Genomic DNA, 14,612 nt, shown 5'->3' with positions numbered 1-14,612 from the left:
ATTGGAGCGTGGCTGTTTCAAAGGATTTAAATTACCAGTAGAAATATATATATTTTTAAAAGTGGGGGGGGGGGGTCGATCGAGCATGATTGATGGTTGAATCTATTATTTCTGACGGGTCTGATCTGAATTCCAATCGTTTTTCTGATGCATTTTCCAATCACTTCTTCTATACAAAATCAGATTGGCCCTGTTGGAAATGATTGATTTTTGGTCTATATCTGATTTGGAAATTGCATGGTGTGTACCAGGCATATAACATTTTCTCAGTTCGTTCTTTATCTGCAACTCCTATTCCACTCTGTTTTCATCACTGTACTCTCTCTCTCTTTTCATTGCCTCGGTTGCTCTTTCCATTGTCTCTCTCTTTCCCTCACTCCCACCTTCCCTTTTCCTTCCCTTGCTCCCACCTTCCATTTTCCTTCCCTTGCTCCCCACCTTTCCCTTCCCTTGCTCCCACCTTCCCTTTCCCTTCCCTTGTTTCCCACCTTTCCCCTCCCTTGCTCCCCACCTTTCCCTTCCCTTGCTCCCACCTTCCCTTTCCCTTCCCTTGCTCCCACCTTCCCTTGCTCCCACCTTCCCTTGCTCCCACCTTCCCTTGCTCCCACCTTCCCTTGCTCCCACCTTCCCTTGCTCCCACCTTCCCTTGCTCCCACCTTCCCTTGCTCCCACCTTCCCTTGCTCCCACCTTCCCTTGCTCCCACCTTCCCTTGCTCCCACCTTCCCTTGCTCCCACCTTCCCTTGCTCCCACCTTCCCTTGCTCCCACCTTCCCTTGCTCCCACCTTCCTTTTCCCTTCCCTTGCTCCCACCTTCCCTTTCCCTTCCCTTGTTTCCCACCTTCCCTTTCCCTTCCCTTGTTTCCCACCTTTTCCTTCCCTTGTTTCCCACCTTTTCCTTCCCTTGTTTCCCACCTTTTCCTTCCCTTGTTTCCCACCTTTTCCTTCCCTTGTTTCCCACCTTTTCCTTCCCTTGTTTCCCACCTTTCCCTTCCCTTGTTTCCCACCTTTCCCTTCCCTTGTTTCCCACCTTTCCCTTCCCTTGTTTCCCACCTTTCCCTTCCCTTGCTCTCCACCTTTCCCTTCCCTTGCTCCCACCTTCCCTTTCCCCTCCCTTGCTCCCCACCTTTCCCCTCCCTTGCTCCCCACCTTCTTTCCCCACAACTTGTCTGTGGAATCTTCAGCTCACCATTAAGGTCCGTCATCTCCCTTTGTCTCTCGCGTAACCTCATAAACCTACAGCTTCTTTCCAAATGTTTTCGACGTTGCATGTCTGCCCACATGGGCACAGATTTGCCTGTGTACTTTATTTTTTTTTTGGGGGGGGGGGGATATAGAGCAATGTCGTTTGTACTTCATACAGCACTTGTACACGCATGACATGTATAAAGCTGGTACTTAATCCAAAGAGGGTCTATATGCAGGTAAAGGTTGTAGAGAGCATTTTTGTCATTTTAGCATGGTCATCGCTTGCATGTGTTTGGATCTAGCTTTTGTCCTTTTAGTTTTGTTATAGTTTCATTTAATGATTGTGTCCATCTGTTTTTGCTTTTGTTTGCATACCATGCAGTCCTTCGTTGCTTATTGAAACAGTATTTTTTTTCTCTTGAGTGTGCGAAAATTTAGTTCTACCATCAGTGGACTGTTTGTTCATAAGATTCGTTAGGACACCATAGTTCTTTTTGTTGGTTAATAATATTGATTACATAGAATATAGTTTACATCAACTTCTTGAGGACCACATCACGCCGATGGGCGTGACTGCAGAGGGAAGCCCCAGGACGTCTAAGGGCAATCGGCATAAGGTCCTGTGGGCATATTTTGCACGCGCATCTCCGCTATCAGCCTCCCAGCAGCGATCACCGTTAGGAGACTGTTAGATGGCAAAACAGCCGTCTATTTACTGTGTACAGCACTGTGATCTACGGCAGCACTGTACTGGGGACAGCCCTGTGACACGGCTGTCCCCCTTGGCGGCAAGATTGCGATCCGCTGTCATAGACTGAAGCCTGTGACAGCTGATCGCACTGATTGGCTGGCGGGAGGAGGGAGGGCTAATAAAATAAATAAAAATGCACATATTTATTATAAAAATAAATATTTGTTTAAAAAAATAAACATCCTGGGAGCGATCATACCCCACCAACAGAAAGCTCTGTTGGTGGGCAGAAAAGGGGGGGGATGATCACTTGTTGATCTTGACATGTTTTGAACTAATCCATCTCCTCATGGGGTGTTTTCAGTTATTCCTTTATTTACAAAAGCACTTACAGAATGACAGTTGCTGAGTCCAACTGCCAAATAGTGTGTAAAGGAGTGGGAGAGCTGGCTGACATATTTAGGCAGCTCTTTTCAGGGAGTACTTTTTTAAACAATAAAAGTAATACTTAGAATCTCCTATGGGGAAATGGACTAGTCCAAAATTTGTCAAATATATTAGCTGATAACTACCTTCTGTAAGTGACAGCAACATAGGAAGAAAGTAATTAAGTGTTTTTTACTCTGGGAGAAATCTTTTTTTTATATATAGGTATTTCAAAACGTATACTTTTTTGCAGTAGTGGTCCTATAAGTATTGTAGTTTAAATAGCCTCTGTTATTGGGGTTTCTTGAAACTGAAGTGCCCGTATTCCTAGAGTGAAAGGTTCCCCATGCGTGGGACAGTCCATACTAAGCTGGTATTCTAATATTTTATTTGCCGCCTCTTTGTTAAAACATCCATTGTGAATGAATTGGAAAGTGTTTCCTATTTTTTTTGATGATAAAGTAGAAACCTTTCCAAACCAAACAAGCATGCTTATGGGGCTTTGCAGGGAGGCTTTAAATGTAAGTAATAACACTGGGCCTGGTGCCTTGTGGAAACCACTGAAGCAACCACTAAAGAAAGAAAACAGGCTTTTCAAAATTACAGAACTTGATTCAGACCAATTAAAATTGTCCCTTAAGGCCTAGAAAGTTGAGATCAAAGAACTACCCTGTAATATGACGACCATATTTTCTGTCCAGCAGTTCCCATGTATGCGAGTGCGCTCCCTCTGCATGGAGTCTGACCAGCAGGAATTTATATGGTCAAGTGTATAATCAGTATAGCATGAAATTTAGCAATAGGAAAACCCCAGGCCAGACAAGGCAAAAGGAGTTCCCTGAGGTTAATTTAGACAACAGGCTGTCAGATAATTCCCTTACGAAACCTTATTCTCCAGTATAGCTGAATGAAGACACACTGGTCTAATGTCGATTCCATTGAATGAAGGTGGCCACATACGATTCAATCAGTTTTTTCAATTCGAGAATTTCAATCCTTTGTTTTCTGATTGTTCTATTTGATACACATGACCAATGTATCATACATGTTAAATGATTCCCCAGTTATGGAAAAAGGATTGGAAACTCAGAATTGCCTGGGTTCATTCATGAATCAAGACCATTTATCCTACATTATTCAATTTTCTTAAAAATTGTTTCGGAAAATCAGCCCTGCTTGTTTGACTTGTATCGATAAAAATGGGAAATTCCACCAGTTTTGTTTGCATCTGTAAGGGTTGGAACCTACTAGAACGTTTTTTTTCTTTTTGTTTTTCCTGAACGTTTAGGGAGGTTTTCATAATGCTAACTATTACCCTAAACGCTCAGCTAACGTTAATGGATGGGCCAAATTCCACTGGAGCGTTTGCGATTACCAAAATCGCAAACGCAGGACATGCAGCATTTTTGAGCATTAGCGTTGGCCTTTCTGCAATGTAAAGTATATACTGGTAAACGCTGGCAGGTCAAAACCTACACAGAGCGATTTGCTAGCAATTTTAAATTAGTGCACACTGTTAAATTGATCAATCAGAATTAAAAAATGCGAATCCTAAATCGCTACACAATCGCTGGCAAAAAGCTTACTTTCTAAAATCGCCAGAAAATGCTCATTAAATCTCTTACAAATCGCTCATTAAAAACTCTAGCAATTGTGATAGCGATTTGTAGTGGGTTCCAGGCCTAAAACAGAGTTTTATTGAATTGCAGTAAAAGCAAATCTTTTTCTGATCGTGTAGGGTCACCTTAAATGTTGATCTACTGCCTTTCCTGCCCAGGCCTCAGTCAACCTAGATTTCCCTTCCTGTCCGATCAATACTTTCGATCAATGTTCAAGAATCTAAATTTGATTGATTGCCCATTTAAAGGGAATCGATCTCCATCTTATTTGATCAGTTATCAAATCTACAGGGAACCACTAATGGGAAAATCAATGCACATATTGGTACCTTTAGTTTTTGAATCTGATGACTCTAAACCTCTTAACGATAGGTTGAGGACTAGTCCATCTTCTCAAGGTTTACTTTATACTTCTCAAAACAATCCGTGAACTGTGGCATGGTCCAGTTGCTACATTAGTGTCCACACAAGTAAGCAGGTATGTTGTCATCTTTGTTAAGGTCCTTGCTGAGCAGTGGTTTAAAAAAAATTGAAATAATAATAATGGTAGCTGTGCGATTCCTCCACAATGTACTAGTTTACAATTTGTCAATAAGTGGTTCAGTGTCATCAGATTACAATATCCATCGTAAATGGTAAAATGTAATTTACAGTGGGTTTTTAGTCTGGGACAATTGTTTATCTTGTATATGTGCTTGTACGATATACAAGGTTTTTGCGGTAGTTTTCTTTTCACACACACGCGCACGCTATAGAACATAGGTAACAAACACAAGGCTTGCAGGCCGAATGCGGCCCTCCTTGCCATTTTATGTGGCCCTCGAGTGCTTCCAATGTGTGTCATTATAAGCTGCAAAAGAAAGGCAGTGTACTGCCTTACTGTCTGGAGGAGCACACTGGTGACAGTGTTTCTGGTTTGAGCCGGGGTGCTTCCCCCAGCAAGAATAGCACAGGACCCCCTCCTTGGATTCTGCCCAAACTCCCCCCTCCTCTAACTCTTTTAACACATTTCCCCCACACCATCTCCCCACATAGCAGAGAAGCGCAACAGAGCAGTGTAATATTTACCTGCTTAAACAATGCTCTGTGCTTCCATACCTCTTTCTCCCAGTCATGTGACATACCTCAGGAGGTATGCAGTATAGAGCGTGTCGCTGGCTGTCAGGAAGAGCAAAGGGGTATCGAAGCAGCAATGAAGCAGGTAAATATCCAAGCTGCTTCACTAGGCGCGCACACACACACACTCTCACACACACACACACACACACACACACACACACTCACACACTCACACTTTTTTGGGGACTTTTCAATTAATGTTAAATCTTAAACAATTTGGCACATGACTTAAGGGGCCCATACACTGTTCGATTTCAGCCATCAAGCGATCAATCGATTCTATAGAATCGATCAGAAATCGATTCTTTCAAATCAGCCGATTTCGATGGATTTGATCTGACAGAATGGAAAATCTAGGTCGATCTGCTGATGGCAGCAGATCGATGGCCCATAGAGTTGCATTGGATCTAATGGTGCAGTAATGCATTTAGATCGATTTTTAATAGATCTCATTGCGAAATCTATTGGAAATCTGTTCCTAGTGTGTGGCAGACATCAGATAGATTCCTGTCCGATTCGACTTGACAGGCATCTGACAGAAATCTGTCTGATGGTCGAATCTGCTGCAAATCTATAAGTGTATGGCCACCTTTAGACCATGTTTTAGATTTTGGCCCCGTTTGTGATGGAATTTGACACCCCTGCTATTGACCTGTATTTCCAGTTCACTGTGCATGTGCATTTCCATACATTGCTCAGCCCTAGCAGAGACATAAACGCTTCAAACTTGTATAGTCACCTTTTTCTCTTCATACACATTCACACATTCAGCACTCTGCCTTATTTTTTCCCCTCTTATATTCATCAGTATGGGCTGGGGCACACCGAGCGGCTGTTTGAGCATTTTTGCAGCCGCTTGCGGCTTCGGATACGCTAGGGTAATGTATTTCAATGGGAGTGTGCACACCACAGCGGGAGGCGTTTTGCAGAAACGAATCCTCCTGGGGTGAGGCATTTTTTGGATTGCGGAGGCGTTTCTGCCTCAATATTAAGTATAGGAAAAACGCAAACCCGCTCTGAAAATCGGCAGATCAGAGCGGTTTGCCAGGCGGTTTTGTTACAGAAGCTGTTCAGTAACAGCTTTACTGTAACAATATATAAAAATATGTTACACTGAAATCCGCAGCAGCAATCCGCAAAACGCCTCATAAAAATAAAAAAAAGCGTTTAAAAATCTGCTAGCATTTTGTGCATCTGCTAGCGGGTTTTGGTGTGCACTGGGCCTATTCTATTATTTAACCTCTTGGACCCCTCTATGGGTAGCTCGAAAATTGTTTGGATTCTATGCGTGAAACCATAATTTGAGTTATCAACTTGCTAGTTTGAGGCAACCTGTGATTAAGTGTAGTAGCCCTTTATGGATTTAGCACTTGGTACAAATCAGCATTTTGTGGCAGCAATCAAATACTCATCAGTGGCTGGATACATACTTCCATTGCTGGCTTGTTCTAGTCCATTACCCTCATCGTGCAGTATTTTTTTTTTTTATTGTGCATGAAATCGTTGATCATGCTTTCAGCTCATCCGTTCTTGCAACGCTGAAGTCTCTGCAAGCTTGTCACAGTCCCTGTTGTCATAATCGGAAGTGACTGCCTTCCAGGATCACAGGCCGCCTTCCCTCAAATGGCTTCAACGGAGAAGCCTTGCACGTAAATGGATCACAGTCTGGCTTTGTAGGATTGGAGCTCGTAATGCAAATCCAGGTCTTTCTTGTTGATGGGATTTGCTGTGTTGTGCTTTCAGCTTCGGCAGAGACCGTGGAGACCTCCCGCTGGACTGAAGAAGAAATGGAAATAGCTAAAAAAGGTAACGCACTGCAGTATGGTTTCTGTGATGAGAAGTAGTTGCTACTAATGTAGCTAATTTTATTTTTGTTTTGTGTGGTGTTCTGTATTGTAGTTGTGGCTTTTAATTTGCAAATGGGTATTGCAAGCTATGTAAAACTATGAGTGGCTATGTGGCTGTTTTCACCATTTAGCTAATTCCAATACAGCCTAATTTAGAAGTAACAGTGACAGACAGCAATTGGTTCATGGCAGGTCACATGGTCACACATAGTATTGGCAAATGAGCTGTTCAGATGAGTTGGGGTCCTGTACTATGTGCTTGTAAAATGGAGATACATTTTTATTTGAAAAGTTGATATATTCTCCAAAAAGTACAGCACCTCAAAAACACCTCAGAGTTGACTGCACTTGATTTCTTATTTCTTGCACATCAGTTGTAGCTATAGTCAGCTGTGATGCTTCTAAAAGGACTGTTTCCTCATTGCAATCCTAAATACTTCTCTAACTCTCTCTATAAATCACCTGCTAGAATTCAATTGCAAAAGTCTTAATACACTTCTGTATTTTGTCTTTTGTTATAAGAAAATGCATCTACAATACTGTATATTGCAAAATTTTCTAATAGGACATGAAGAAAAAAAAATCTGTTATCTACCCATGTAAATCTGGTGAAAATACTTCAGACCTTGTCAATCAGCTGCGTATCCATTCATTTTTTTGGATTGCACACGATTTTCCGATTGCTAGAGGGCCGTGATTAGCATGGTAAGCACGGTGTCCTTTTCCTACTGGTGGAGGTTGTTTTGGCCAAATGCAAACCTACTGCGTGCAACATTTTTCCTCTGTTTACGTTTGGTCAAATTCATTAACCCCCTGCCCCTTGAAAATCGTGCAGTGCAAGCATCTGTTATTAGCAATAATCTAATTGAAATGTTAGCGTCATAAAAAGACAAAATTGTGATTGCAACACTGATCATAATTTTTCAGTGGCATGTCTATTTGGAAATCTCTCATACGTTCTTCCTTAGTCACCGGACGCTGTTACACACCTTCTTATTTTTCTTTCTTACTAAGCATTGGAGGGAACAGTTCAAACTAAGCTTGTTGCCGCATGAAATATAACCAACATTGTTTTACTTGAGTACTGATACATTTAGTGTAGTATTTGTATTTGTTTTAACCTTGCCAAGGCTTTAAGGCAGACCTGAACTGAAAACCAACTTGAGATAATTAATTGTATGTGCAGTGGCATATAGAACTTTCCTGATTTCTTGTATTCTTAATTTCACCTTCAGGAGTTAAGTTTGATCTCTGAGGTGTGTGCAGCAGCCATGTCATTGTGACATAAAATTTGGTTCATTAAGCTCCCAACACAAAGAAAGAAATATAATTTGAGCTCCTTGGCACTATCTTGTTATTAGGATTATTTGCTTAGCCAGATAAATGTGCTTTGGCTTTTATTTCGTTTTTCAGGAGAGTTGCATTTGATTGCTATTTGACTGCCTCATTTGCATACTTTAAGCGCTGGTATATTCGTGCAATGCAAATCAAATATAAATGAACACAGGCACGTTCTAAATAGGCTTGGTTCTATATGTATCAAGGTTTGTCTCATCATGTGGCATATCAGTTCAGGTATGCTTTAACATGTACTGATTGCTGTTCTGAGTGCTGAGACTTGCTTGGAGCGATGAATTCACGTCATCTCTGTGGTGTACCCTACTTATGATCATCTTCAGTATGTTCAGGATTTCTGAGTGCATTTCTCCTTGTCTGAAATAGGTCACGACAATAATCTGAATTCATAATATTGAATTATGACACTGAATTTTTTTTTTCTGAGAGACACTCATTTTCCCCATTTATTTACATTTTCTGGCCTCTGAAGCATGCAGTATCACTGAGATGTGTCAGTCTGTATCAGGGCAAGTGCAAGGAAAAGTGGAGCGGATGTCTAGAGAATAACCAATCATATTTCGGCTTTTGAATTAAATTACTATTTCGATAGGGTGTTATGAACAGCCACACCACTTTGCTCCAGTTTTCAGTCTGCCCTTCTGAATCCATTCCACAGCAATTAAAGCTATGTGCACACTTTCAATGGCCTCAATTCACTAAACTTATCTTCTGTCTTTAATAACTCTTCTAGAGTTGTTACCATGGTGATAAGGCATGTAGTATTCAGGAAACATTTTACCTCAGGCAAGCCTAAAGTTAACTCTTCTGTCTTTAAATTAACTCTCCAATCCTTAAAATAACTCCAGAGTTAAAGACAAGCTGTTAATTAGTTGCATGTGAAAATAACTACAGAGGAGGTAAATTAACTACAGGAGAGGTAACTTAAGGAATGAAGAGGTAAGATAACTCTCTCACATGTGGAGGTAAGTTTTCTCTTGCCTTATCTCTAGCATGATCTTAGTGAATTGAGGCCAATGACTGTTGCTTTAATTCTATGGAGAAGGGTGGAGTCATGACAAAGAGGTGCCCTGCTGTGGGGACTGTAATAGAGGTTGGTCGATGGTGAACCTACACGTTGGTCATCAGTGACATTAAGGAACACGTACTGCAACACTTGTCGCCAGGGCTGTGGAGTTGGAGTAATTTTGGGTACCTGGAGTTGGTGGTTTCAATTAAGGCCTGGAACCCACTACAAAGCGCTAATCGCAATCGCTAGTGTTTTTTCAGCGTCTTGTAAGTGATTTCAGTTTCTAGCGATTATGGTAGCAAATTTAAAAAGTGTAATATTGGCATAGGAGGATGGTTTTGTAAACCTAACATGCCAAGTAATGATGTAAAATATGTATATGTGCAACACACAAATGTTTTTGCATTGGGTATTAAAAAAGTAGTCTGAACTAGATAACTTCCTTGCTGAGTTTACAAATCATGGGGACAAGAACATGATTTCCCATGATGCCACCTTATTGGGAAGTACAACCATCCCTCTTGCAGCCAAGCACTCTCACTACATACTCCCATCTACATGCTAAATGGTTGGGATGGTGTTATTTGACTTGCAAGCCCCACCCCTTTCACAATTTTTATTTTTTATTTTTTTTTTGGTATAGTGGGATTTGTTGATCGAATTCTTGATTGCTTTTTTCCTAAGAAAGTGAGAATTACTCTGTATTTTAAAGCCTGTGCTCGTAGTATTAGTATTGGCTTTAGAGTAGCAAGGGAAGAGAAAGCACAACAAAGTCCGGGAGCCCAATCTGGTGCAATATCGTTAGTAGGTCGGGGTATATTTAAAGTTAAATTGAGAATATACTCACAAAAATGGGTTGCAGCAGAGGCAACCACTCGAAGTCACAGGTCGGGAGAAACCGTCCCCACTCTGCCTTTTCATTCCTAGATGGTCGCTGCTCCAGAGAAATGATCTGTCCATCGAGAACCCTTGACTAAATTAAAATATATATACACACACACACACACGTACACACACACACGTACACACGTACACGTACACACACACGTACACACACGCACACGTACACACACGCACACGTACACAGGGGCGTAGCAATAGGGGGTGCAGAGGTAGCAACCGCATCGGGGCCCTTGGGCCAGAGGGGCCCCGAAGGACCCTGCCTCAACTACAGTATTAGCTCTCTATTGGTCCTGTGCTCATAATAATCACTTCTATAGATACATTGAATAATGGTAATCATTAGGAAACTGTTCTCCAGCCCCTTCTTGCACCTCAGGCACTGTAGTTGCCATTGGCAGGTTTTGGTGCGCCGTATCAATTGTCATGTATAGAGTGCTTGGGTGGGCCCCATGTAAAACTTGCATCGGGGCCCACAGCTCCTTAGCTACGCCACTGCACGTACACACACGTACACACACGCACACGTACACACACGCACACGTACACACACGTACACGTACACACACGTACACACACACACACACACACACGTACACACACACACACACGTACACACACACACACACACACGTACACACACACACACGTGTACACACACACACACACACGTACACACACACGTACACACACACACACGTGTACACACACACGTACACACACACACACACACGTGTACACACACACACGTACACACACGTACATGTACACACACGTGTACACACACGTACACGTACACGTACACGTACACGCACGTACACACACGCACGTACACACACACACGTACACGTACACACACGTACACACACGTACACGTACACACACGTACACACACGTACACACACGTACACACACACGCACACACACGTACACACGCGCGCACACACACGCACACACACACACGTACACACACACACGTACACGTACACGTACACACACACGTACACGTACACACACACGTGTACACACACACACACACACACACACACACACACACGTACACGTACACACACGTACACGTACACACACACGTACACACGTACACACACACACACGTACACACACACACACGTACACACACACGTACACACACACACGTACACACGTACACGTACACACACGTACACGTACACACACGTACACGTACACACACGTACACGTACACACACGTACACGTACACACACGTACACGTACACACACGTACACGTACACACACGTACACACACGTACACGTACACACACGTACACGCACACACACGTACACGCACACACACACACACATACACATACACATACACATACACACACACACTTAGTACAGGTAGGAGGTGCCCGGTCTAGATTGTGTCATAGCAGTAGTGGTAGTAAGTTGGAGTTTATATCAATTTTTATTCGTATCGCTTCAGATATATGGAAGATAGTCGTCCTACTTTGTAGGTGTTTGGCAGGGTATGAACACAAGTAAAGGTTCAGGATAAAAAGATTAATTTTTATTGGTGCACTAGACAACGCGTTTCATGGTCGTTAGCCGCTTCCTCAGGTCAGTAAAAGTGCCGGCAGGGATTTCCGTCCGAGTATCCGGGCGCCAGACCTCACTGGAGTGGCTGGATAGTGTAATGATTAACCTCCTTGGCGGTTTATTTTTTGTGCAAAAATTGCAGAAATCCAAATTTTCTTAATTTTTTTTTTTTATGTTTCATGTAAAGCTACAAGAGTGGTAGCTACATGAAACTCCACTAGAGGGCGCATGTGTCCCTCTAGTTCGATCGTCGCCGGCAACAATGGCAAACAGGGGAACGCGTATATAACGCGCTCCCCTGTTTGGCTTCTCATGTCGCCATAGCGACGATCGGAATGACGTCATGGACGTCAGACGTCTCAGATCCAGCCCATAGCGCTGCCCGGAACTCATTGGTCCGGGCAGCGCAGGGCTCTGGCGGGGGGCCTCTTGCGCCACTGCGTGCGGGCTAGCTGCGCGTACAGCACTTTACAGGGTGAAAATCGCCCCACCAGGGGCTGAGATCTCCTCCTGCGCGGCATAGCCCGAGCTCAGCTCGGGCTTACCGCCAGGGAGGTTAAGGGCTCTGCCTCTGACACAGAAGACCTGGGTTTAAATCTCAGCTCTGCCGGTTCAGGAAGCCAGCACCTATTCAGTAAGGAGTTCTTTGGGCGAGACTCCCTAACACTGCTACTGCCTATAGAGCGCGTCCTTTTGGCTGCAGCTCTAGCGCTTTGAGTCTGCCAGGAGAAAAGTGCAATATAAACGTTCTGTTTGTTTAGTTTATGTATGCAAGAATTTTATATTTTTTTTTCTTCTAGATAAAAAACAGGCTTTCTGGGAATAATTCTGTAAAGCAAACCTATTCAGATTGTTCCCAGAAAGATCAATGCAGGTGTAAGTGGAGTTTGTAAGTTTTTCTTGTGTTAGTTGCCCAGAAACTAGCAGAGCAAGTTCGATGATAGCATTTTTCAGCAGCTTCCATTTTCTCTTTCTTCAGGTTATTATTATTATTATTATTATTATTTAGTATTTATATAGCGCCGACATATTACGCAGCGCTGTACAATGTATATATATCTTGTCACTAACTTTGAAAAAGGTTTTTTTTTTCCTGACTAGTGATGTTCAGATTTGTATTGTGATCTATGGGGAAAAAATTGTCATGTTTTTGGGTAGATGTATTAGGGTAATGGTTGCAATCATCTTTGACCTCCATTGAGAAGGCAAAAAGTCTTTACCTGAAATGACTCTAATAATCCCCCTAATGCAGTCACACAGCGTGATTATCAGGGCAGTGGAGTGTTTTTGCAGGGCTTGACACATGGTTCCAGTTCATTTCAGGTGATCAGAACGGGAATGTAAAAACCCTGACAGCCGGTGTCATTTCGGGAGATATTCACCAGCCATGATGGCAGCATGGCTTAGAGGAAATCTGTTCACTGAACTTCAAATTGTGCTCTCATTGCATGTCATCATGTGATAAATGTTAGAATGTAAATCAGGGATTTAAAAGATTTTACAATGGGCAAACACTGACTAAATCATTTATACATAATTATTGTAAAAAGGAAGCACTTTTTTATTACATTATTTTCACTGGAGTTCCTTTTTAAGCTGTTCTGAGCTTCAACTTTTCTGTCTGTGTTTTTCTTATAAGTCACTGCAAACATTTGTTTGCCTCACTTGGTCGTCTTACGTTCTAATGTCACGATTTCTCATGATTTCCGTTCTCAAATATGAAGGCAAGCTCTTTGAGGTTTAATTAGACTATATGTTGAGGAAGAGTAACATTTGCAATTTAAACTTTCTTAGTTTGTCCTTCAAAAGTTACTAGCTGCAAGTGAATATGCCCCAACTGAGTTTCTGACTAGTTAAATCCTTCCTCAAAAGCTTGATTAATGTTGATCTGGGCACATTAATGTGGGTAGTTTTATTCTACGCTGCAAATAATCACGTGAATTGGCTTATGCTTGGCTGGGAACTCCACAAGCAGTACAATGGATAGGTTCTTGCCGGAAGAAATGCTTATCATTATTCAGGAGTTTTGGCCACCTCTGATGGCCATTCTCTTGTTGGTTCGAAGAGTGGTTTGTATAAAAAAAATACTGGAGGAGTGACCTGCTATGCAAAATGACTGTGTGACAGAAGGGAAGGCTTAAGGAAGGACAGGCATATATTCCCAACAGGCAATCCCTGTTGGTTACCCATTGTGGTAGCCTGCAATTTGAGTACAAGAATGAAAATGATATATCCAGATTGTTACTAACATTCTGCAGTGTTTTCACTCTCCCCATCTTCTAGAGGTAAAGTGTATTCCTGTTTCTAGATGTCATCCTGACCATGTCTATGCCTTAATGAGCTCTTCCTAAATGTTATGTAAAATCTGCTCTACCTTCACCGTAGGGTCAGTTCCGGGTGACTCAAGCCCATGAACAATGAAGTGGATAGATTCCGCACAATGTTCATTGCATTGCAAGGCTCTTCCTACTTGTGCGTGTGACTATTGGGGCAAATATTCTCTGGTGCTTTCAAAGCTTGTGCCTCTTGTGATCAGAAGAGCTCTATTCTTGATATCCCCGCTCCTCAATTCTGTCCAGAAGTCACATCTAAGCAAATCAGAAGAAGAGAGAACCGAGAGCCCGATATGGTGTAGTATGTCAAGGTAATTGGATAATTAGAAAGAGTATGAATTGTATACTCACAAACCAGGGTTACCTCCAGGCAACCACTGTGTAGGCAGGTGAGGAGATTAGCCTGTCCTCACTCAGGAATAAGAAGTCGCTCTCTGTAGGCTTGAAAAACAAGAAGGGGTATCCCCCTCCACCAAAGGTGGATACAATCAGTATTATGGTAGAGAACAGAGGCGCCAAAAGGATAAAAACAATATTTAAAAGTTT

The 14,612-nt window shown here is 42.4% G+C and overlaps 1 protein-coding gene and 1 long non-coding RNA gene across 13 annotated transcripts in view; one reads left to right on the top strand and one right to left on the bottom strand.

Moving 5' to 3' along the window:
* Positions 1-14,612, top strand: part of NCOR1 (nuclear receptor corepressor 1) — a 262,192-nt gene that overhangs the window by 170,901 nt on the left and 76,679 nt on the right. For 9 of the 12 annotated variants that reach the window (XM_068270355.1, XM_068270349.1, XM_068270351.1 and 6 more), the window contains one exon: positions 6,785-6,847. The exons of the other annotated variants lie outside the window; for them this stretch is intronic. In XM_068270355.1, the coding sequence (XP_068126456.1) occupies positions 6,785-6,847 (63 nt within the window). The remainder of the gene's footprint in view (positions 1-6,784; positions 6,848-14,612) is intronic. 12 annotated transcript variants of the gene reach the window in all.
* The window catches only part of LOC137547123 (uncharacterized), a 40,751-nt gene continuing 32,707 nt past the window's right edge, over positions 6,569-14,612 (bottom strand). Inside the window, exon 3 of the long non-coding RNA XR_011026490.1 lies at positions 6,569-6,817. This is a non-coding gene — a long non-coding RNA (uncharacterized lncRNA). The remainder of the gene's footprint in view (positions 6,818-14,612) is intronic.

This window comes from Hyperolius riggenbachi, chromosome 2 (genome assembly GCF_040937935.1).
Source record: "Hyperolius riggenbachi isolate aHypRig1 chromosome 2, aHypRig1.pri, whole genome shotgun sequence".
In the NCBI taxonomy this organism is placed as follows: domain Eukaryota; kingdom Metazoa; phylum Chordata; class Amphibia; order Anura; family Hyperoliidae; genus Hyperolius; species Hyperolius riggenbachi.
Note: the sequence above shows the minus strand (reverse complement) of the source record. Positions and strands in the feature narration are given on the sequence as shown.